The sequence below is a fragment of the Oenanthe melanoleuca genome, chromosome 7, assembly GCF_029582105.1.
Source record: "Oenanthe melanoleuca isolate GR-GAL-2019-014 chromosome 7, OMel1.0, whole genome shotgun sequence".
NCBI classification, from domain to species: Eukaryota; Metazoa; Chordata; class Aves; order Passeriformes; family Muscicapidae; genus Oenanthe; species Oenanthe melanoleuca.
In genome coordinates this window covers 21,546,519-21,569,288 of record NC_079341.1, presented here as the reverse complement: position 1 = coordinate 21,569,288, position 22,770 = coordinate 21,546,519, and the positions used below count along the sequence as shown (strand labels likewise).

General features: G+C 48.3%; 1 protein-coding gene across 2 annotated transcripts; it reads right to left on the bottom strand.

Annotated features, from left to right (window-relative positions):
- Positions 1-3,554: 3,554 nt before the first annotated feature.
- STK11IP (serine/threonine kinase 11 interacting protein) lies at positions 3,555-22,647 on the bottom strand. Of its 2 annotated transcripts, XM_056496142.1 has the most exons (24): positions 22,430-22,643; positions 22,129-22,331; positions 20,033-20,107; positions 19,716-19,811; positions 18,753-18,860; positions 18,479-18,550; positions 17,402-17,531; positions 17,129-17,232; positions 16,241-16,330; positions 15,153-15,194; positions 14,499-14,666; positions 14,117-14,198; positions 13,643-14,008; positions 13,284-13,474; positions 12,271-12,381; positions 11,353-11,548; positions 9,461-9,952; positions 7,874-7,989; positions 7,585-7,682; positions 7,238-7,416; positions 6,893-6,977; positions 6,396-6,478; positions 4,693-4,919; positions 3,555-4,389 (listed from the first exon to the last, which is right to left on the bottom strand). In XM_056496142.1, the coding sequence occupies exons 1-24, from the start codon at positions 22,482-22,484 to the stop codon at positions 4,249-4,251; spliced, it is 3,510 nt and encodes a 1,169-aa protein (XP_056352117.1). In that variant the 5' UTR covers positions 22,485-22,643; the 3' UTR covers positions 3,555-4,248. The 2 variants fall into 2 exon arrangements, with proteins under 2 accessions (XP_056352117.1, XP_056352118.1); XM_056496143.1 differs by lacking the exons at positions 3,555-4,389; positions 4,693-4,919; positions 6,396-6,478 and having other exon boundaries at positions 7,238-7,348; positions 22,430-22,647.
- Between the last annotated feature and the right edge of the window lie 123 nt (positions 22,648-22,770).

The window sequence follows — 22,770 nt, the reverse complement described above, 5'->3', positions numbered from 1 at the left end:
CAGGCGTCAGAGCCCTCCAGCTTCCCCTGTGATGTTGCTCTGGGTGTTCCCGCACTCTGCCCTTTCCTTAAGCTTGCAAAACCCAAATGCTTGCAGAAGCATCGTCCTTTCAGCCTGAGGCAGAGGGAAAACCCACATCATCCGGGAAAGGAAAACAGTGGGCAAAGGGTGTTGCCCACCTCACCCCTTTCCACATCAGCTGAGGCTGACAGAGCATAGTGGGCAGGAAGGATGTACAGACCAGCAGTCTTGTGGGGTCTGGCTCAAAGATCAGCTTTGCAGAGGAAACAGGGGCACTGCCACCAACCGCAAAAACCCAGGATCAGCCCCAAACCACTGAGTCTGTGGGGCAGAGCCACGGAAGGGCGGCTGCACAGCCCAGCAAGAGCAAGGGGAGCTGGTAAAAGAGGAGATAGTGGCTGAGAGGAAGTGTAAGCAGAGGGATAAGAAGAACATCCACTTCTTGGACAAGTGCTGCAGCTCAGGAGGGACGTGGCAAGAGCTTGTGCAAGCACTCCTTCCTCCCTGTTCAGGCAGAGTGCTGCAAGAGAGGCACCCTCTGAGACACCAGTGCCAGACCCTGCCTTGGCTACCAGACACGGTGCAGAGAGGTGCAGGGGCCAGTCTGGCTCTCTTCTGCCAGCACCACACACAGCCCTTGAGCCCAGCCTGCACTGGCTGCTCTTCCCCTCCTGCCAAACTGGAGGGCAGCCCACAGGGAAGGGCTTTACACAGGCCCCGGACACTGCTCTGTATGCTGGGTAAGGATCACTACTGGCACCTTGGAGGGATGAAGCTGGCCAGACAGATCCATGACCCATGAGGAACATGTGTCCTTTGCTGCTACATCTCACATCCCTTGGAGATGAGGCCAGCAGGGATATTCTGCTAGAAGTAAATGACCAGTCACTCACTAGGCTTCACTAGTTGGACATAGTGCAAAGGGACTGACAACCCACAGGCTATGTATGCTCAAGGCAGTACTGCTTTAGAGGGCAGAGAGATGCAGCAGAAAGCACTGAAATAGCAAATCCATGACTGAAGACATCATTTTCATTGATAACAGCAAAGTAAAGCAGGGCTGGCTTGTGCCTGTGGAAAAGTGGTGGTAGCTTCAGGTTTATGGCAACCAGCCCACCAGAGCCCGTGGCTGCAGCCTGTCTCTAGAGCCCTATGGCCACCCCAGCCTGGGAATCCTTTCAGCTACATACACCTTGAGAAGAGACTGCTACAGGCAAGCACAGGCAGGGAAAGAGGCTGAGACCAGCCTTGCTCTGTGTTAGCAGCTGAGTGCTGGAGCCAAGTGCACCCAGAAAAGGAGAAGGAGCAAAATCCAGATTGTTTAAGAGCACAGCTGGGGGACTACATAATCAAAACTGAGACAGGCAGAAGATATCTGAAGCTGGTTTAATATATATTCCACTTTTCTGCAAACTCCAGCTGTCCTATACAACCCCAGTTCCCACACAGCCATCAGTGGGATGCTCACAGTGCTGCATGGTGGAGTGTGTCAGAGGAGCCCTTGCACACACCCAGCTGATGCAAGGAGACCAGTAAATGTAATCACTGCATGAGGTGCAAGAGGCCCTACAGCAAAGCATTTGTGATCATGGAGTAACTAAAAAGGGGTTAATCTGTAATAACCAGGAAAAAATGCTAAGCGAAAACAAAGCAAGTGTTTCATGAAGAGGCAGGGGACAGGTTGTGGAGGTGCATGTGAGCTTTCCTGTCAGCACAGCAGCCAAAGGAATGCAGAAAAGCAGGGAGCTGTTAATGGGACCCAGAGGCTGGTGCTGAGCTGGGACCACAGACCAGCAGAGACATGGCAAAGAAGAGAAGCAAATGAGTAGTCACCTCTGAAATTAAAAGCGGGAAGAGCTTGAGAAGAGCTGTGACAGGCACACAACCAAAACCTTTGGTTCTGGCAGTCCACACTTTGTAAGGCACTTCAACACATACCCAGACACTACAGTAGCAAAGGTGCAGCTTGGCTAGGATCAGAAAAGCAAGTTCCAGGGATGAGTTTTCTCAGGGAATCAGCTTGAGCAGAAGAGACATCAACGAGCTGGCCCAGCAACTCCAAATTTGACTCTTGCCCTTTGTGAAAAATGCAACTAGAGAAGGTGAAGACAGAACTTACCTCCTTAAATGGCAAGATGAAGATAAAAGATGAAGATAAAACCCTACTGGTGTTTACTGGCCCAGCTCTCTGAGTCCTTCCCCAGACAAAGCTGAGGATTGAGCTCGCTCCCACTTAAAATCTGAGATCCCCAAAGGAACAGAGAGCAGCAGCCATATGCAGATTGAGGAAGAGGGGAGAAAGTGGGATAGATTGTGACATCTGCCTCTAGACAGTACAGATCTTGTCAATTGAGTCTACAGAAGGCTAGATAAAAATATCACCACTGTGGGCCTTGAGCAACTCAACTGCCTCTGGAAGTGATAGAACATCCAATAGTACAGTGACCCCAAGAAAGAGTGGCCTTCAGATCCAGGATGGAAACTGAACTTCTCACTCTCCAAAGGCTATAAGGATGGCATAGATGGGTTTGAGCAGGAAGGGAAACTTTATTGCATCTTTTCAGGGGAGCAGCAGGATGCAGTGGGGCCAAGTCCCTGCTGTTTTCTCAATGACAGAAACTGAAGCCACAGACACCAACTTTGGGCATGTGGAAAGTTTAAATGCCATAGAGACTACTGTGAATAGCTCCCGTATTCAATATCCAAAGAAAGCAGGAATCAGGTGTTGTCACTGAATGTCAAATGCATGTCTTTATAAAAATCGAGATCACATTGATATAAAATACAGGTTTGTCACTAAGGATTGAACAGCTAGCTTGCCCTGAAGCTGTGGACTGAACATTCACAGGAAAACAGAGATGCTGTTCTGGGAAAAGGTACTATCAGTAAAGGCTCCTGCTTAGGGTATCAGGTCCCACCTATCAGCACCCTAATGTAACAGGTCCATTTCTGCCCACCCTCACAGGGAGCTCCAACTGCATCAAAACTCCACACACAGTATCTATCTTTGCTCTTCACTGGGCAGGGGCAGAAACTATAACATAGGAAAGCCCTGGCCAGGCAGCAACATATTTTGAACTGCATTTGACTCTGTACAGGAGAGGTTGAGACAAGGTAAAGCCTCGTACAGGGAAGAACCTAGAGGCAGGCACTCCCACCTCCACAGCCACACCAACCACAGCTCCTGAGAGAGACAAGCCTCCGAGGGTCTGTGCAGCCAGCGAGCACTGTGCTGGGGCTGGAAGGCCACAGGATGCCCACCTAAGGGAACTGTCAAAGGAGAACACCCCAACCTGTACCTGGTGTCAGTCTAATCCTGTTTAAACCTTGTTCCTTTGTTGCTGCTTAGAAGCCAGGAAGGTGGAGAAGATCAGCCTAGCAGCCCATTCACACCCACCCTGAACAGGAAGGGAAGAACAGCCTGAACCCCATGAGATGTTAGGGAACCTCTGGGGCAGCAGCAAAGCTAGCATGGAAGCCCTTAGAAAGACATTCTGGCACTACAAAAGGATGAAACAAGGAAAACATGACAATTCAATAAATATAAGCTTTTATTACAATAGAAAATAGTAAAACTCATGTTAAAATAGACTCTTGCTTTTGGACTGCTCAGAAAAAGCCTAAGCCTCGCTTATACCTGCTGGTGCCCATAAAGGTCCTGACCCCTAAGCAGTGAGCAACACATTTCTGTGCTGAGAACCTCAAGGCTCCTTCCTCCCAGTGACAGTGAAAGACTACAGCAGCAGACTGAGCCATGCCCCATCAGGCAGACAGGTAAGGGCTCTCTGTGGGGCTGTGTACAACATGCTTCATCCCCTTGTGCAATCAGGCTCCTGTTAGAAACAGGTAGCTTGAGGGAAACCATGGACAAGGAGGGAGAGGAAAAAAAATTATCAGCATATAATGACAGCTGTCCTGAGACAGCTAAGAAGGCAGCAAATGCATCTGCCAGAAATGGCACCTGACTGCCTTTGGGTACCTTACATACTATTACAAGGAACACTCTCCACCTTCTCTTTCAGTGGCCAGTCCAGTGCAAATAAATGACTGTGCAGCCTGAACCATCATGTGCTCCCCTCTTACCCACCAGAAATGGCCAGGGGCAAGAGTAGAGTGGAAAGCAGAGGCCACAGAACAGCAAGGTCAGATGGGAGAGGGAGACACTTGTGCACCACTGCTGGCACAGCAGCACTTGACTCCAAGTCCTGCCTGTTCCAGTCACCAGGCTCACTCCAGTGCCTCATACACAGCCTTCCGGAGCTCGATTGAGAACATCTCCTCCCAGGGCCCACGGATCCACTCCACCAGCTCTACCAGGAGCTCAGGGCACTCTGTGCGGATGTGCCAAGTGCTCTCCAGCTTCAGTACCTGGCAGGGAGGAAAGGGAGGGAGGCAAATGAGCAGAGTGGCCTGACAGGCACTGATCAGCCCTGAGCCATCATCCCCCAGCACAGCTGCCAGCTCCTCCTAATTCCTCTGTGACCTCCTCCTCCCTCTCTGCTGCCAGCAGTTGAGTGTCCCTTGCCTGACTTTCCACTGTGCTCCCCCGGCTCTGTGGTACAAGGCCCTAGGTTAGGATGGGAGATGACAGCCCCAAGACACTCTTGCAGGAACAAGATCTGAGCAAAGTCAGCCCCCAGCATCTTGACCCCATGACCTCCTCCTGGTTACCTCATCATACAGCATCAGCTTGATGTCACAAGGACAGAGGCGATAGGTTATGATATTGCTAATACTGGTGATTGGCTGCTTCTCCTTCAACTGGATGCTGCTCCTAGGAAGCATTTCTGCCTCATGGTCTTCATCCAAGGAGGGCTGCACCTGCCACTGGTGATTCTCCTCCAGCAGAAATAGCATGCTTCGGGTACTCAGCAGGGTCACAGGGAAAGCAGATGCCCCTAAAAGGATATGAGGGAATAAGAAAGGCTTTGCTGAGAGCCTGAGTCACCACAGAACCAGCTTTGCTCTCCATTCCTCCCCTAGGGAAATCCTGTGTAGTAGCAGTAACTTGGGTGAACAACCTTATCCAGCTTCCTGACTGAAGAGGGGACCACACTACTGAAATGTGGCTGGGCTTGACCAGCTTATCCAAGCTTGTTATAGGAACATGCGTATGAAAGACCACTGCCCAACAAGACTTGTCCAGCCCATGCCCTCAAGTGAGTCACTTGAGTCCTTTGACCTCTTAAACAACATTTTACTACTCCTTAGTTAAAATTTGGCAGCTGCAGCTCAAAGGTTGCCTTTTTTGGCCTGAATTTGTCTGGCTGCAGATATCTGATGGATGGAACAGAGAGCACACACATAAAGTTTAATACCAAGCTGTGATGCATCATAAATATGACAGGAAGGAAAGTAGTTTTGATAATCATTAGGGGACATAAATATAATCCAGCTATTTCAGCGGATGCAAATTAAAAGCACTAGAACTTGGGAATAAGTTAGATGCACAGTAATAGGGAACCATTAGCAAAACTGAGGTCACAGGGGATCACAAGCTGATGCAGCAGTATGTTGCTTTCCTCATCACATCTAACTCTTGGGAATTAGTAGACTAACAGAGAGGGGATGTTTAATTAATCCTGTCTACTTGGTAAAGAGATCTCAGCTGGAACTGTGTCCAGTTTTGGGCATCATACTCTAAAAGAGGAAAAAAACTATAGAGAAGAAAAATGCCCTCAAAGTTCTCCCTCCCACATACTATTTGTTCAGCTTGAGGATACCAAAAAACATACTTTCCACAGATTCCTTCTGATCCTCACTCTCATACCTCCCCAATGGTCAATGGTGACCGGGGTATAAAAGCTTAGGAAATTGGTCAGAATGTGATTAAGAGCTAGGTTGCTTTTTTCAGTGTCCCAAGCTGTGACGACACTGGAATTGTTCACTGAAAACTCAAACCCCAAGTTTAATGCATTTGTCCCTCAGCAAGGCCTGGAACAAAACTTGAAGGGCTCCAGCAGGCTCCTCCTCTCAGGTTCTGAACACCTACTACTGTTTTCCCAAATGAAGAAGCCTTTCAGCAACTCATACAAACCAGCTGGTTTTATGACTTCTCATCTTTCCCTCATATCAGGGCAATGATCCAGCCCTCAGATAATCTCTAGCTTCTCAAGTTGTCACCAAAACTGGTGTGCAAGACCAGCTGCTCCCTAGAGCCCAGACTTCCATGTAGAAAGGACTGGGAGATTTGCTGGGTGTACAGAAGTATGCTGCTATCCTACACAACCCAACACTAGAAAAGAGCCCTCACCCATGTCCCCACCCCATTTCACTGCTGGACAAAGGACACAGCTCTTTTCCCCCAGGCTGTACACTAAAATCACAAGCAGACAGCAGACAGCACAACATCTGGCTACTGAGATCTCCTGTACCTTGGATCAGGTATGCCAGCAGGTAGAAGAAACAGGTGTCACCTGCAGTTGCAGAATCTGTGGTCTTGGAGTCCAGCAGAGGCCTGGAAGAGACACAACAGTTGGCTGATAAGGAAGAACTCTGTTTCCAGTCAGTTTGCCATGAACTAGCTACTGTTCCCAGTCCTCTTGGGGAAGGGAAGGACCCACATCTCTTCCAGCTAATGCAAAGTCTTCCCTCTCTGGTCCTCTGACTACCACCTTGTAAGCCAGGAGCCAAATACTTCTTGCAAGAAGGGAAGATGCCCTTTGCCTCCTGCTTTTTCTCCCTCTGTTATATCCTGCTCAGGCTCCTCCAGAAGAGCTGAAGTTGCCCCATCTGGCTCAGCCCATGACATCCCTTTGCCTGTTCACCCTCTGTGCAGCAGGCACTGTTTCCAGCACCCTGCCTCCCAGGGTCTGCTGGATAAGCAGACATCCCTTTCCACCTGAAATCCCAACCTCTCACAAGCTCTTACCATAGCCAGTGTTGTGGATTCATTTCCACAGTGGGGATTTCCTTCACCTTACTCCTGTGCTTAGCAGGCAGTTCTTTCATGAGATCTAAAGAGAGGGAGAAGGCAGGTGTCTTTTATTGCAAACCCAAGGCCAGGACATAACAGTTCGGGACACTTCTCTACTGTTCAGAGCCATGTTGCAAGTTATGATGCCAGTGAGATTCTCTCTCAGCTTTTTTCTGAGCTGTCAAGAAGATAATTTCCAACATATATCCAACAACAGCTGTCCTGATAGTTCCCCAAGAACAAATCTTTCAAATCCTCTCCCCCACCCTCTCCCCCACCCTCCTACAGCTCTACTCTTACCTGTCAGGGTCTGCAGGAACTGGTCACAGCAGCTTTGGTTCCGGATCAGCAGATTGTAGGAAGTTTTTGGGTTCTGAAACTCCATTCGCAAGCTCTGGTGGCAGAGTCCCACTTCCAGATGAGAAATATCAGACAGGTAGTGAGAGTCATTCTTCTTCAGCCAGCCTGCAGGTTGTCCCCTAATCACAGAGCACAGCCCTCAGCTGCAGCAGGCTGCCCCATCTCCTCTCCCATGTCAGACTGAGCCAGAAGAGCCTGTGCATGTCACCACCCTCCAGGGTAAGGGCAGCAAGGCTAGCACAGGCTGGCACTACCCAGCACTCACAGACTTGCTGCAGGGTCCTCACCTGATAGCTCTGGTGACTTCCAGCACATAAATCTTGACATCAGAAACAACCAGGATTGAAAGGAACTCTCCTTGCCGGCCAAACTTCACCATGACCACCTAGAGCACACAGAGGGTGGGTCATAGCCTTGGCCTGCCCCTTGACAGCTCACCCACAGAAGGGCCAGCCTCAAAGACTCTTCAGCTCCCTTCACACCCCATAGCCTCTGAGACACCACCTCAGTGCAGAACTCTCAGGGTGGTAAGAGGGACAGCCAAAGAGTTGTAGGAGTGGTGCTGTGGGAGCTCACCTTGAGGAAGCACTGGAACTCCTCAGCATTCTCCTCAAAAACTTCCATGTCCAGGTACAGCTTCAGGCGATGATCCACTGCCCGGAAGTCCCTGGTGTTCAGGACGCTGTTTACAGCTGGGGAGAGCAAAGGGCAGCAGTGACCCTCTGCCCACTGACCAGGGACTGCCCAGGCATGCAGACAGGCACCAGGGCAGCAGTGTCACCCCCTCTGCACACCTGCTTCCATCAGGTCTCTCCTCAAGATAAAGACCCAAATACAGGGCTTTACAGGCCACAGGTCTCCATGTGGAAATAAAAAAGAGGACTTCATTGCTCCAACACTTGCTTTTTTTTCAGATATAGAAAGCTTTGGTCTAAGCCAGCTTCAAACTGTGCTTGGCTGTTTAGTCACAGAAGGACACTGCTTTGCTGCTGGATTTGGCAGGAGGGCAATTCTTTATCACAAAGCCAGAAAGATATTTTTTATTTCAGCTTAGGTCAACGTTTTAACTCTGACTTTGATCATAGCAAGGTTAAAGGGGCCAGAGGAAGACACCAATAAAACTGCTAAAGAGTATAATTAGGTTTGTCATGAAATTGTATAACCAAATAATTTATACAACAGCCACAGTACCACCCAAGAGTTTGCATTTCCCAGCAGAGCCTGTTCTCCACCAGAAATACTACACTAATCAACCACTTCTCAGCAGGAATTTTCCATAGTGGTTTTAATTTGGGATCTTGTAATTTGACCCCAGAAGAGACTGCTTTATTTCTCATACTTCAACTGTATGAGACTGAACATAGCAACCTTAAAACTGTGATTCTACACTGACTCCTCTTCTGAAGCACGGCAGTCCTGAAGGACTGGGGGAGACCTCTATAGATCAAGAAACAAATAGTCTGCAAATCAGAACTGCATTCAGCTGCAGTAGAGTCACTTGCTGGGCTAGACCAGGTAACCTCCACAGCTCCTTTCCAACTTGTTATTCTGTAAATCACAAGCTGATACCCAGGCAAAGACAGTCTGCTACATCAGAAATCCAATGTCCTTCAGAAAAATCATTTGTAGACCTCCTATCTTGCATGACAGCCCTCACACAGCCAGCATGCAATCTCTTGGACAGGTTTTGTCAGCTGAAGCTCACAAAAAAAGTGAGGAAAGCACAAGCAACTGTAGATCCACAAACCAGAACCTCCTGCTAGCACACCAGCCTCACACTGCACTTAAGCCCAAGAATAAACACAGAGAAACTGTGCATACTCTTCTCCAAAGGTAATGCTCCAGCTGGCAGCTCATGGATGCCACAGGAACCCAGTGTGTCTGTAACTGAGCACTGCATCTTCCAGAACAAGACCCTATTACTCAGATCTAAGCAATAACAGGTATTAGGAGCTGATTCACTTTTCCTACCTTCAGGCATGAGGATTTAACAGAGAAAGGAATGAAAATCTCTGCTCATAAGAACCATATGTTTATGGCTGCTCATACTTCATGTCCCCCTTCCCTATCAAACAGGAGGAAGCGTACCCTCCCAGCACCAGTGATAAAACCAACAACAAGCTCTCAACACCCCTAAGCCCTGAACAGTTTCCTCATACTCACAAGGACTGAGATTCCATGTTTCCTCCGACTCAGAGTTCAAAGTCAGCGAGGAAGGAGTGGGCCCCCGAGAAACAGTGTAATGGTAGCTTCCCATCAGGCTGCCCCCGTTGGTGTCCGTGTGGCTGAGGGACAAGTACTGGCTCTTCACACCCTGCTCCTTCCCACAGGCACCATCTGATCCATGGGAGCTGGGATGAAGAGTGCTGTCAGGCTCAGTGCTCAGCTCCGGGATCCTGGTGCTGTTGCTGGTGTCTATCTCCGAGCTGTCCTCCCCACCGATGTAGAACTTCCCGCTCTCACTGGCCAGGACAGACGTTTCCTCTGGGCCCTCCTGCTGGCTGCCTCCCTCCAGCACAGAGTCTGACAGGTCCTCGCTCGTGCTGTCGGCACCAGGCGGCAGAGGTGTGCTGGAGCACTCCTCTGAAGGCAGAATGACCACGTGGTCACTGGAACAACTGGGACAGGCTATGGGCTCGCCAGCTGCTGCAGGACCTGCGGAACATTTTGTCAGGTATAAAGAAAAGCCAGAACAGCTCTCTCCAGCAAGATTTTACTTCCCCCCATCTCCTCTACAAACCCCAAACCTTCCCTTTTCAAGGTACAGAATAGTTAGTCTGACCTGAGCAGCTTGTTGAGCAACTTGTTCAGAAGAATATCCTACATACCTCCTCTCACAAATGAAACAGAAATTCTGGATCAGTGCCACATGGAATAGTTCTGCTAATATTTAGGGTGTCCAGTGTGTACTTTGGTTGCAACTGAAACTGTAGCAGGGCTTGGCTCATGACTTTCCTCCACTTCACATCTGCAAGTACTCATACAGCCTCTGAAACCCAAGCTCATGACCAGTCAATCCAATCTTCCTTAGCCACCTCCATCCCCAGCACACTGCATCCCTTCCCAAGCTGTCCTCATCCCTTCTGACCCTGATTCCTGTTGCTCCCTTCACCCACACCAGAACAGACTCCAGCAGGATCATGGAACTCCCATTACTCTGGCAGGAAGAAGAAAGTGTCCTGGGTTGGAGAAAAGTGCTGCAGCCAGGACAGCACTTCTGTGTTCACTGCAGTACTTCAATCCCAGGATATGTTGTCAAACAGCATCTTCTCAGCTAAGGCACTCCCCACTTCAAATATAAACTAAGCTTTGAAAAACACAGCAATCAGAAGATGCCTATTCAAGACTAGCCACATCTCAGCTGAAGTACCACATCAAGTTTTAAACAGCCAAAGAAAAATGTATACAAATTGGGAAAAAGTACAAAGACCAGCAAGAAACTGAATGAATGAGATATGACTGACAAGTAAATTATCTAGAGACTTGAGCTTATTTAGTCTAGAGGACAGAAACCAGGAAAAGTTGCCAGGGTAGAACAATGGCCCTCAAGTACAAAGAAAGGAATAAATTGTTCCTCCAAAGTGGCAGCAGGAGTGGGCTTAAGACCACAGACAGGAAGACTTAGATAAGGGTTTTGATTGTTTTTCTGATGTCTAACAGCCAAAGTTTTACCTGAAATACTGATGCAGATTCCCTGGAAGCTTCCGTTAGCAAAAGCTCTTTAGAATAAATAAAGTCTCTGTGACAGAACTGACTACATGACCTTTAAGTCCCCTCCCAGACTTCAGTTTTCAGCACCCTTGTGTTTCCCCAGGCAACCCAGAACAGGAGTGCTGTTTGCTTAACCTTAAACCAGTGCCTTATTCCTGCTAGGAAACAAGGCAGGCTCTTCCCAGTCCAAGCAGGCCAGTGAGAGTCCATCCCACAATAGGTTTTAAATTCCAATACAGCCAATCATGTCAAATACATTCCATGCTCTGCAACACAGCTGCCACTCTGGAAATCTGCCTGAGCATTAATTAGCAAACATCCTTCTCCTGGGCACTACAGCCTACCTTGACCTGAGGCAACTAGAGTCTCCAGGATTTTTGTGTCTCCAAGCTCTGAAGGATAGGAACCTTGATGCCAGGGAGCCAGGGACTGTGAAAACTCCTGCTTGCATTTCAGGCACTGGAGTTTCATGGATCCTTTTTCTTGGTCCTGATTTCGCCGATTCTCCTCAACAGCAGGGGACAACACTTCAAGGATACTCTAAAAGTAGCAGCACAGGGAAAATGATGCTGTCAGGTAGCTATGACTGTCCTAATAAAATCAAGCTTCTGACACAAGCAAGTCTTTTCACATGCCTCAATACAGTATTTCAGAGAGTAAGGGGTGCAAGAACATTTTCCAGCTGTGCAAGACTTGCCAAGGGCATGGAGCTTCACGGGAGAAGACCAAGACAACCTGTTTTTGCAGGTCTGTACCTGATAGCTACATACTGATAGGCTCTCTCTGGAACTCTGATCTCAAACGTCCCATGTACTTGTGTCTTCCCTCTAATAACTTGTTCAAATGTATTATGCCTTGGGAAAATGATTGGATTAGAGACCAGAGTTCCTACAGCAGCTGTGTGGACATAGCACTGGCATTCACTGTCCAGAGGACCCAGCACAGGCCAGCCCATCAGTCAGCACCCACAAAACATTACATTCACATGCACAAGTAATGATCATTGGCTTGACAACTTTTCATCCCAAGAGGGAGAGAACTGCAAGACTCTCTCCTTGAGAGCCCCATTTATGCTACAGAAGCTCCACTGCCCATGGCCATGCTCACAGGGCCCTCCACAGGTCATCTGTGCAGAAGAAGAAATCCCAACAAGCCAGACTTGGGCAGCAGGTGCTCATGTGCTCTGAGAACAGCAACCCTACACTGGCTGGAAGAATTCAGTGCCTTGCAAGAACACTGCCCCCTCCCCAAGCCTCCCCCACCTGCAGACACTGCTCCGGGCAGTCGTCAAGCACCACGTATTTGCGCTTCTGCCGGTCCTTGCGAATGTAGCTGAAGTGCAACGTGAGGACAGGGAAAACCCGCTCCAGGTCCTGCAGGAGACAGAAAACACCCGTTCTACAAGGAGGGAGAAGCTTTCACAGACTACATTTGCTTGCAAACAGTTGAAACATGGCCATAGAAGCACTTAATTCAGTGCGTCCTAAGCATCCCTCCACAGCTGAAAGCATTTGGGAGTCTGGTAAAATGAGAAATAAATAAACTAATATAAAGCTAATGAGTGCTGACAACACTTGCACTGAGTGCTTGAAAAATTGCACGAGCATTTGAAACTTACAACAGTAACTTTCAAACAAGAGACCTTTTCATGAAGGTATTTCAGAACAATATCAAGCCACAAACATTCAAAAAGGCACAAGTTTAAAAATGAGTTAGAACTTTTACCAAAAACAGTACTAGAGAAACCTGTGAACATGTCTTTATAGAGACTGAATGTAAAAATCCTACCACAAGGAAAAAGATGTCTAAACTCCCTTTCTAAAGAACCACAAAAGCCAAAAAGGGCTGGTAATGCTAAAGTGTGCACCTAGAGCAGATGGCAAACTGCCTACTGAGCTGGCAGAAGCTTTTTAAACATCACACTAGGCTCTGTGCTGCTCTAGAAACAATGCAATCAACAAAGAGTCCTCCAAGGCCAGGAATGGATGGGAAGGAGATCTCCATTTCATTTAAGACCCTCTTGAGAACTCTCGCATTCCTCCACACTGGAACAAGTCCAGCCATTGTCTTCAAATTCCAGCTCTGGAATAGATTTGATGCTGGCTTCTGCTGCATTACTGCAGGTAGTCTAAGCAATACAGATGCCATTAGATACACATGCATTGAGTTGAAGAGATGCTCAATTAGGCTTTGCAGGAGCTAGGAAAAGACCTGTAGGGTTCTCAACAGGAGCCCAAATCTAGAATGCTGCCATACACAGAGAAGTACAACTCACCATCCTCTTCCAGGTCAACTCAGAGATCTCCACATTCTTCAGGCATTTCAGCTCCAGCTTGTGGAGGACTCTGGCAGCCTTCAGTTCCACCTCAATCACATGCTTAGCTGTGACTCGCAGGAAGATCCAGTCTGGCTCTGGATCCCCTTCACCTTCTATTTGGCTTACCAGCACTGGCTGGCACAGGTCCACTGCCAAACAAGAGACAATATAGGTCAGTACATTCAGCAGACCTTCAGTCCTGCTGCACCAAGATCCTTAGCATTCCCACAAAACAGCTTCAGAAATAAATCACATTTGATTAATCTATTTTATTGTCATCCAGGCACTTAAACCCAGCAGTGAAAGGACCTGTTTACCTTCTACCTTCTCCTCTTCTTCCTCTCCAAGCATTAGCTCATCTGCCTCCTCTTCTTCTCTCTGTTCTCCTTCCATAGGCTCATCCAGCTGTACTTCAGATTTTTCCTCCTTTACAGTGTCATCCAAAGGAGGAGAGGATCCTTCCTGGGATATTTGGGGCTTTTCTTGCTCTGGGTCAGAGCTCTCGTTCTGCAAGTCCATGACAGCAGGCCTGTCTGTGATCTCATCAGCAGAACGGCTGCGGGACATGACGGGCCCTTGGTCATACTCCTCCAGGTGTCTCTTGTACTGCAGCCAGTCAGCACCAAAGCGATCTCTGAAGCTGGCCAAGCGCTTCATCTCCTCCTGATGCTCCAGGACCAGACCTGCAGAGAGAAAACTTGGGAAGTAAGAAAGTAGCCACCAGGCCAGAGCACCACTCTTATTGTGGGCAGTTTAGCTTATATGTTATTAAGGAAGATGACAAGCCTCACCAGCAGAGAGAGATAATGCCTGGGGTTCGTGTTCCGTGTCACTTGGCTCTGAAATACTTGCCCTGCGCACTTTGACTTTTCCCTGGAAAAAAACGGAATAAAAGCAGTTGTAAGAAACTAGAACAATGAAAACTGCACCTGATGAGGGGCTCCGCCAAGCTGAAGGATGTATAGCTGTTACAGTGTAGAGACACACCATGATACACTTGTCAGGGTATGAAGATTGATATTAAAGCCCCTTCCTAACACACAGCAGTGCAGAGGCTCACTAACCACGCAGTCAGTACCAGACCACATCTCACTGCAGGAGGCTTTCACATCAAAACATCCCCTTCACTCAACATGCCAGCTATACAGCTAAGAAGCTATGTCAGTCCCAGACCTTGCTTTTCTTTCGAGGGATCCTGACGGCCACATTCTCTGACGGGGACTGACTGTCGCTGAAGTCTGCAGCACAGGAGCTCTCCAGCGCACTGCGGTCCAGTGCAGTCTTCTCTGAGGTAGAGGTGTGGATGGACTGGGACACACTTTGCACAAGTCTTGGGAGATGCTAAAGCAAGAACAGAGTATTGCTGAGTGCAAAGGGTACACAAAGTAACCAAGCCACAACTCAGGCTGACAGCTTTCCTGCTCCTCACCCCAAGCTTCCACCACCTGTCAAAGTACTGTCAACAGATCCTGCCTGGTTGATTGGACTGTTTATCACAACCACTCTGATTTAACTCAATCTCTGCCTTTCTTTAAAATAGCAGATGGGAAACTGGTAACTATTTTGCTGACATGTAGTTCAAGAGTCAAATACCATGCAATACCTGAAGAGGAAACAGGCAAGGCTCCAAGTCCTGCAGGGCTACATAAACCAGAATAAATTACACTGGCCAGTTCCAACAATTATTAGGAATCAGCACGAACTGAGACAAAATGATCTGTGTCAAAGTAGCCCATAAAGATTTAATAGGACACATGACAATGCAAAAACCTGCCAGAGTTGCCAGTCCCAAAGCCAGTAAGATCAGTTTTTAACAATTATACTTACCATTAAGTCTGAGGAAGAGAGTGGCTCCCCGTCCAAGAAGAACTGTAATTAGAGACCCATTTGCAGTCAGATTCCATTTGGCTGGCACATACTCAGGACAACTTCTGCTGACTCCTACTTCCCTTCAGGCCACCCTAGGGTTGGGATCCCTGGCAAAAAAACTGCAAAGAAACAACCCTGTTCCTGCCTATCCACCACTCCTTTAGTTGTAGCTACCTGACCTAGTAGCACATAAGGCCAGAAGGGACTGTTGTGGTTTTCCTGTTTACAGACTTTATAACTTCCAGAAATGTTTCCAAGTCAGTTCACGGAAGAGGTACAATAGATTATTCTACAGCAACTCAAATTGTTTTGAAAGGTACTCACTTTCACCTCAAAGCCTGTATCCTACTTCTAGCCTGATTCCACATAGCTTCCAGTAACTTGAGCTTAGTGAAAGCTTTTTCCAAGATGCAGTTTGAAGACAATAGATCCAGCCATTTGCCACTAATATGAAGGGCAGACCAGCTCTGGAACACCTTTGACCCTTAGCAAATAAGTTTATTTTGCTAAATTGCCAGAATACTGGCTTTGCCTTTATTTGAAATTGGATTACCAAGAACTGACCTAAGCACTGGAGTGTAAGGGAGCAGTGATGACACCCGGCTGAGAGCAGAGTGAAAGAGGCAAAGGGGTGGTCATGGCTGCCAAAGCAGTGCATACTTAGGTAAGGAGGGCCAAGACTGTGAGTTCCTTCTTTGCACAGTCCAGCTACATCAGTACTGTCTAGCAGGAACAGAGTTACTTACATCAGTGAGCAAAACTGAAGAAGTAGACAGTGAAGACATATTAAGATCTGAGGTGGTGTAAACCGAAATCAGTATTCAAATCTGTGCTGGCCACCACATCATGTAAAAATTTAAGGTTAAACTACTCTACTGCAGGTAAAAAAGAAAAAAAAAAAAAAAAAAAAAAGCAACCACAAAACAATCACCACTGTAACACAGCTGAAATAAATCTCCAAGTATCTTTTCTCCCATTTGCCCCTGAGTGTTAGAACACCCTATGCCTTCAACAGCAGGGGCAGAAGGTAGGTGGTTAATACTCACATTGGAGAAGGCTGCCCTGGGAGACACATGGACAAGGGCTGCAGATCGGTGATTTTGATGGAACCATATTGGGTTTCCCTCCAAATGCAGCTGGGTGAGAGAAACAGACAAGCTGTTACTAGAAGCAACATTCTCTACCTCAGTCTATCCTGCCTGCAGGCTCCAGTCTTTATTCTCTGCTTCAAGAAATATCCTTGCAGTGGAACAGTTATCAAGCCAGGAGAGGACTAGGATTTTACAATGCTTTCTGAAATTAGTTCAGCAAATAGAGAAGAAGATTAAAGTACCTCCTACTCATGACCTAAATCATTATAAGCTTTTTCAGTACTGACTCTGAGAAGTGTTGAAAGAACAGTCCTTTGCAGGCCCAGAGAAGCTGTAGATACCACATCCCTGGGGGTGTTCAAGGCCAGATTGGATATGGCTTTGAGCAACCTGGTCTAGTGGGCGGTGTGTTCCTGCCCATGGCAGGAGGGCTGGAACTACACCTTTAAGGTTCCTACCAACTGAAACCACTCTCTGATTCTATGATCTTCTTTCACAAGCACTATAGTGACTGCCATGCTCCTTCAGACTTCTCTGAACACACAAATCCACAACAGGATTATGGGAGGATCTTCACTGAACTCGACAGTGTTCAAATCAGAAAGGACAAGCAAGGAATTAGGGATGAATATATGAGAAAAGGCTAGCTTGAGGAAGGGTCACTGAAAATGAAGGCTGAAACAGGTGTCTATCTAAGGCTCTCCCATCAGTTTCCTGCAATAAAACAAAATGCTCAAGAGTTGAACTTTTCTGTCAAAAATCTCTGGTTATCACAAAGTCTCCATCTTGCACACCCTGACCATGAAATCCCTACTCTACCAACCCATCAGGCTTTATACTTACTTTTTTTAAATAGTGCAGAGTGGACAATGGTGCCAGCTGGGCATGGTTCAGCAGCAGGTTATAGGCCACATCCAGGTGCTGCAGATTCACAAGATGTTCCACCCCTGTAAACACAGCAAGAAACCATTAGCATGCTAGAAGACATAATTTAGGAACTTCCCTCAAAACTGAACACTAGAAAGAATAGTTAAGTCCAAGATTTCAAGTTCTGTTTGTTCTCAAGGATGACAGGAAGGCTTCAAACTCAGAAATGCTCCTCCCTTGTGGGCTCACCATTAATGCTGTCGAGCTCATTGTTGCGCAGGATCAGAGTCACCAGCTTGGATCGGCTGAAGATGCCAAGGTTTGGCACCTTGGACAGGAAGTTGTATGCCAGATTGAGGTATTCTAGCTCTGTAAGGGTCTGTTCAGAGAGAAGAGCAGCATTGGATCAATTGGGACCTTATCTCAAAGCCTGGCCCTGAACTCAAGACAGGGCACTAGCTTCTACCATTTTTTTCATCCCAACAAGGTCAACCAACAAGTGAATTTCTTAAGACTGTTTCTGCACGAAGAGTTCAATGTTCACATTGAGAGTGGTTTGTTTAGGGGTGCTCAGCATCATCTAACTGCTTTACACAATTGGTCAGGAGCACCTTTCTCTTTCCTCGCCAATTTCAATGGAGCTCAATGGAAAGGACCAGACATCCTGCCTCACTCAGCCAAAGGAGTGAACTACCAAAAGAAACCCTTTCTTACCTTTGTAAAGATGATGGGGAATGATACCTTGTGAGCCTCACCAACTCCATGAAAAGCTGTTTCATTGCTTTGCTTCAAAGAAGCAGATCTAGCCCAGCAAAGCATGGATTTCATTGCCATTTCCCAGAAAAACATGTGCCTTTGTGATGGACTGCCCCTTTTCTAGAGTGACTGGTTTCTGAGAGTAGGAAGTAAGTGCTACTGGCAGTTCGAACAAACCAAACAGTAAGCTTCTACAGCTCTATGCCTGGCTACATAACTCTCACTTGCTGCACAGATTACAGCAGTCTTGGCCACAGTGGAGTGCCCACCCTGTGAGGGGCTGTACACAGAGTACCCTGTGTGTTTCAGTGCATTTACCACTCGGCCATGCTGGACTGCCAAGTGACAAACAGAGCTAACTCCTTGTCTTAGAGGTGAGGAACCTTCTCTGCCTCAGTGTCACTCAGATTGTACATACAGGACAAGGGTTTTCAGGATGCAAGCACTAGCTCTAAGCCACACCATATCTGTGATTTCTTTCATTATACCTCACCTAGTAGGAACGTGATGTCAATGATTACAGTATTTTAGCACAGGAGGACATTCTGCTGGTCAGCCCAAACTACTCACCGTTAAATAGTGCTCACAATCCTGGATCTTGTTGTGACTCAAATCCAAGACCCTCAGAGCATTCAGTAATTGCTGAGGGACAAAAGGACATTAGATCAGATCCTACAGCTGTCTCTGTTATAGCATGAAAAGCCTCTCCTGCTGGGAGAGCAAAATTAACACTGCCCATTTCCTCCCACCCAGACCTAGCAGCATCAGTAACAGAGGGCCTGGCTCTTGGCTGTGATCATCTCCTCTCTTCTCCTCAGCCATGCAGGAATGATGCACCACTCACCAGTGAGTCATCCAAGGTAGTAATTGAATTATAGCTGAAGTTCATAGTCTGCAGTTCCAACCATGGGAGAGCACAGCTCAGATCTCCACCACATGCTGAAATTATTTCCTAGGAAGAAGAGAGGAGACATTCCTCGGTGAGTGCTAGCAGATGAACATAAGAGAACAGTCTAGAAGGTGGCTGACATATTGTGCTTTACAGACCTTGTCTTGCTTAGAGAGGCAGTGACTTTTATGTCCCTAATTCAAGTATTTGGAGGTGGTGGGAATCCCACGGCCAGATATTTAGAAAGAAGGGGAGATGCTTTTGTTTCCTACACTGAAGTGGCAGAGGTTAACCTAATCTGTTAGATTTCTTAGGCTCAGAACACTGAGCACAAAGACTCATGTTAATAAAGTCATTTTCAGACCTCCCTCAAACAAAAACAAGATACACATTTGCATCCTGACCTGCTTCTACCTCCCAGAGAGAAGCCCAGAGCCCTGTGGCCAGCACAGCCCATGCTACTTAGTTCTCCATGGCTGGAGCTTGCCTTCATGTCTCATAAATGTGCAGGGCAGCAGTGCAGTTAAGACATTGGGGCACAGCATTTCCTCTGTCAATAAGCTCTAAACAGGCTGCTGAGGTACAGTGAAATAAACTGTGATGACCTGCAGGCCTTGAATGTGAAAACAGCCAGATACACAGAGTTGTCTTAGCTGACACAAATGTTGTCTAGAGCCAGAAATTCTCAAGAAGCTAAAAGAATACTATAGAGCAGATGTGCTTGCAAGCAGGGAATACTTCAACAGTGCTTGAGAGAGGACTAGGAGCCCAGAACAGGGAAGGGAGATGAAGCCATACACAACATGAATGAATAAAAGGGATAACACCATATCCTACATCTTCCCTGTGTGAAGAGCTGTGGGATCAAGACAGCCTTTCTCTTGCAATTTACTCCAGCAGCTGCGTAGAGACACTTACCTCCAGTGTACTGATACATTTGCAACAGGTGAGAGATTCCAGCTGAGAATAGACAAATCGAAGTCCCCGGAGGCAGTGTGGAGGGACAGACCTCAACTGCAGCAGTGATGAAAAAGTAAGAACATACATCAAAATATCACGGTGGAGGAGCAGATCCAAGTTTTACCCCAAACCAGTGTTGCAGTTTAGTGTTAGCCTTCTAGAGAAGCTACAAAAGCCCACCCAGTTTTTAGGAGTAGAGGCATTCTGCAATCACAGAACTAGTCAAGAAAACCCAAACAGAAAGACTCAAAACCACTCTTGCCATCTATACTTACTTCCAGATGCCGGAGGGACTTGAAAGGGAAGATCTTCACAGCAGATTGCAAAACACAGTTTGGAACATGAATGAGCTAGAGAAATGAGAAAAGAAGCCTCATGTCAAGCTTGATTTGTGCTGCATGGCCATCTTCCTGATGCACCAACTGCAGCCCCTGGAACAGGCTGTTCCTCCAGCTCGGGTGATCCCTTAAAAGCTCCCTGCCAGTGCTGGTAGTGGCCTTGTCTCTCCAGATCCATAGTACAGTAGAAGTCACAGAGAATGGCATGTTAGTAAGTGTGGTCTGCCAGTCCAGGGAGCTCCTCTTCATCTCTCCTGCTCGCATGGCTTCACCACTTTCAGCACCACTGGGAGATCTGACAGCTGGATTGCTCATCAGCCACAACCAGCAAATCTACTAAAGACAAAACTAACTACTGAAGGTATGTTTATCAAGCAACTGAGTGGAACTAGCATGCTGGTGGGAGGTGTGCATGTGCATTTCACCACAAGAGGCCAAATAAGACTCTATTAGTGTTAGACTGAGGTGCCTGCAAACCTCCTCTTTGTATTCTGCAAAACAGACACAGGCCCTTTCAGCACAGGGAAGTTAGGCTGTGCTCCTGTACCATAAAGCAGCTTATTAAAACCACATTCTTATACTTTCTACGGACAGTGCATGAACAGTATTTCTGGCTGTTATTGAAAGTGAGTAATGAAGTAGTTACCACTTGAACTGCAGACACCAAAGTATAACAGAAAGGTCACCTCTGCCAGTTACATATACATTCACACAGAAGTGACTCATCAGGTGCAGAACAGACATCCAGAGACCTCATCACCACTACTGCTTCCAAAGCTACAGTCCTGCCAGGAATGAATCACTGCCCACTGCCTGCCAGCACTAATGCTGCATGTTGAACAAGAGCATTTGTAAGGGGAGCTTCCACTGACAAGCTCTAATGATCAGTTCTAGCTAAGTTTATTTCAGATGCCATTCTTGCTGAGCATCTTGATCATCTCCTCTCCCTCCACTGTCTTAAAAATCTGCCAGGCTGATATAAATTATTAGCTTCTCCAAGTAAACCAGTTACCAGACATCAATGGGCAGCTTTCCCTTCTTTACAGATTTGTTGCAGTGAGAGCACATTTTCTAGTGAACAGGAGCACTCACCATAACATCCTCCTGATTGCAGTGTTCCTCCATGCCTCTTCCTGCCGGGAGACCCATCTTTCTCCACAGACTCTGGGCCCCACTCCTATCTCCCCACTCACTATACTGTCAAAAAATCCTCCCAAGAACAGTCTCATATCTCTCCACTCTCACAGGGAAACACGTTTTTAAAGACACCATAGATTTTAGTGCTCAGCCACAATACCTTCTGAGACCCACTGTGGAACCCAAAACAGCTGCTAATGCCTCTTTCCCTTTCAGGTTCCTTTCACCTCTACTACCCTCCCAGCATATCCCAGTGCTGAGTAGAATCATATACAGCATTGTAACACATGCCACCTTTCAAAAACCTCTCTGAAGAACTCCTTGATCTGCAGCTTTATCTTTATTACAGCCTTTTTACTACAGCCTTTATTGTTAAAATTAATGAGGACGTGTAACTAGAAATATCTCATGTTGTGAAACTGATCAACCAGAACCACTGCCCAGGCTGCTGAAGTAAGCAGCAGCCTCAGAGTGTGTACATCTGACCCCTCTGCTCGAGTTCCCCGGCTCCGCTGCCTTGGGCACGTCAATCATCTCTCCGGGAGCACTCAGCAGTGCTCAGGTGCCAGATACTGCCTGAATTGCTCAAGCACTTCAGGAAATAATAATCTGCCCAACAATGACAACACCTTACCAAGGTCAGAATATAATTAACTCCTGCTACCCCCGTTTTTAACCCCGAGAAACTTTCTGCTGAGTCGCAGGGCTGATCCTAGGTAAGCAGCTATAGACTATCGTGCTGAGCGAGAACTTCACGCAAGATCCCTGTGAGAGCCACCGGACCCGCGGAGCCTGGACGGGGCAATGGGGGCAATGGGCAGAGGAGGCTGCTCTGCGGCTGTGCCTGCACCTGCGCTGGCCGGCCCTGCAGCACCCCGGCCCCGGTACGCACGGACCTTCAGAGAGTGAGTCTTCTGCAGGACGTCGAAGAGGAACTGCGCCTGGAGGATGGCGGCTGTCTCGGCGGGGTGCGAGGGCAGCGCCACGAAGCCGCGGTTCTGGTTGCGGGAGCCCAGGTGCTGCTCGAAGACCTGCGTGAGGTGCTGCAGGGTGGAGGTGAGCAGCGTCAGCGTGCTGGAGCCGTCCAGGACGAGGTCGCCTGCAGGAACGGGGAAGGACGGGCCAGGCCGTGAGTGTCCACACGCCGGGGCACCGGCACGACCCGGCCCGGCGAGGCCCGCGGCGGCCGCCACTCACCGGCGTCCTGCAGCAGCCGCGCCAGGCCGCGCACCAGCGTCTCCGCCGCCGCCATCTGCAGCGGGGAGGCCGAGGCGGCCCCGGCCCGGCCCGGTTCAGCCCGGTTCGGCACGGCCCGGCGCGGCCGGTCCCGCCGCCGCTCCGCCGCTCTTCCGCGTTGCCGCCGAGGCGCGCCCTTCCGCCGCACGGGCGAGGCGGCCGCCGCTCACATCCGGTTGCCATGGAGCCCGCCCCAGCGTCCCCCTCCCGCCCGGCGGGCCCGCGCCCCCCGGCCCCCGCCCCGCCGCCGCCCCGCGCCGCCGCCCCGCAGCCCCCCCGGTAAGCGGCGGCGGCCCGGCGGC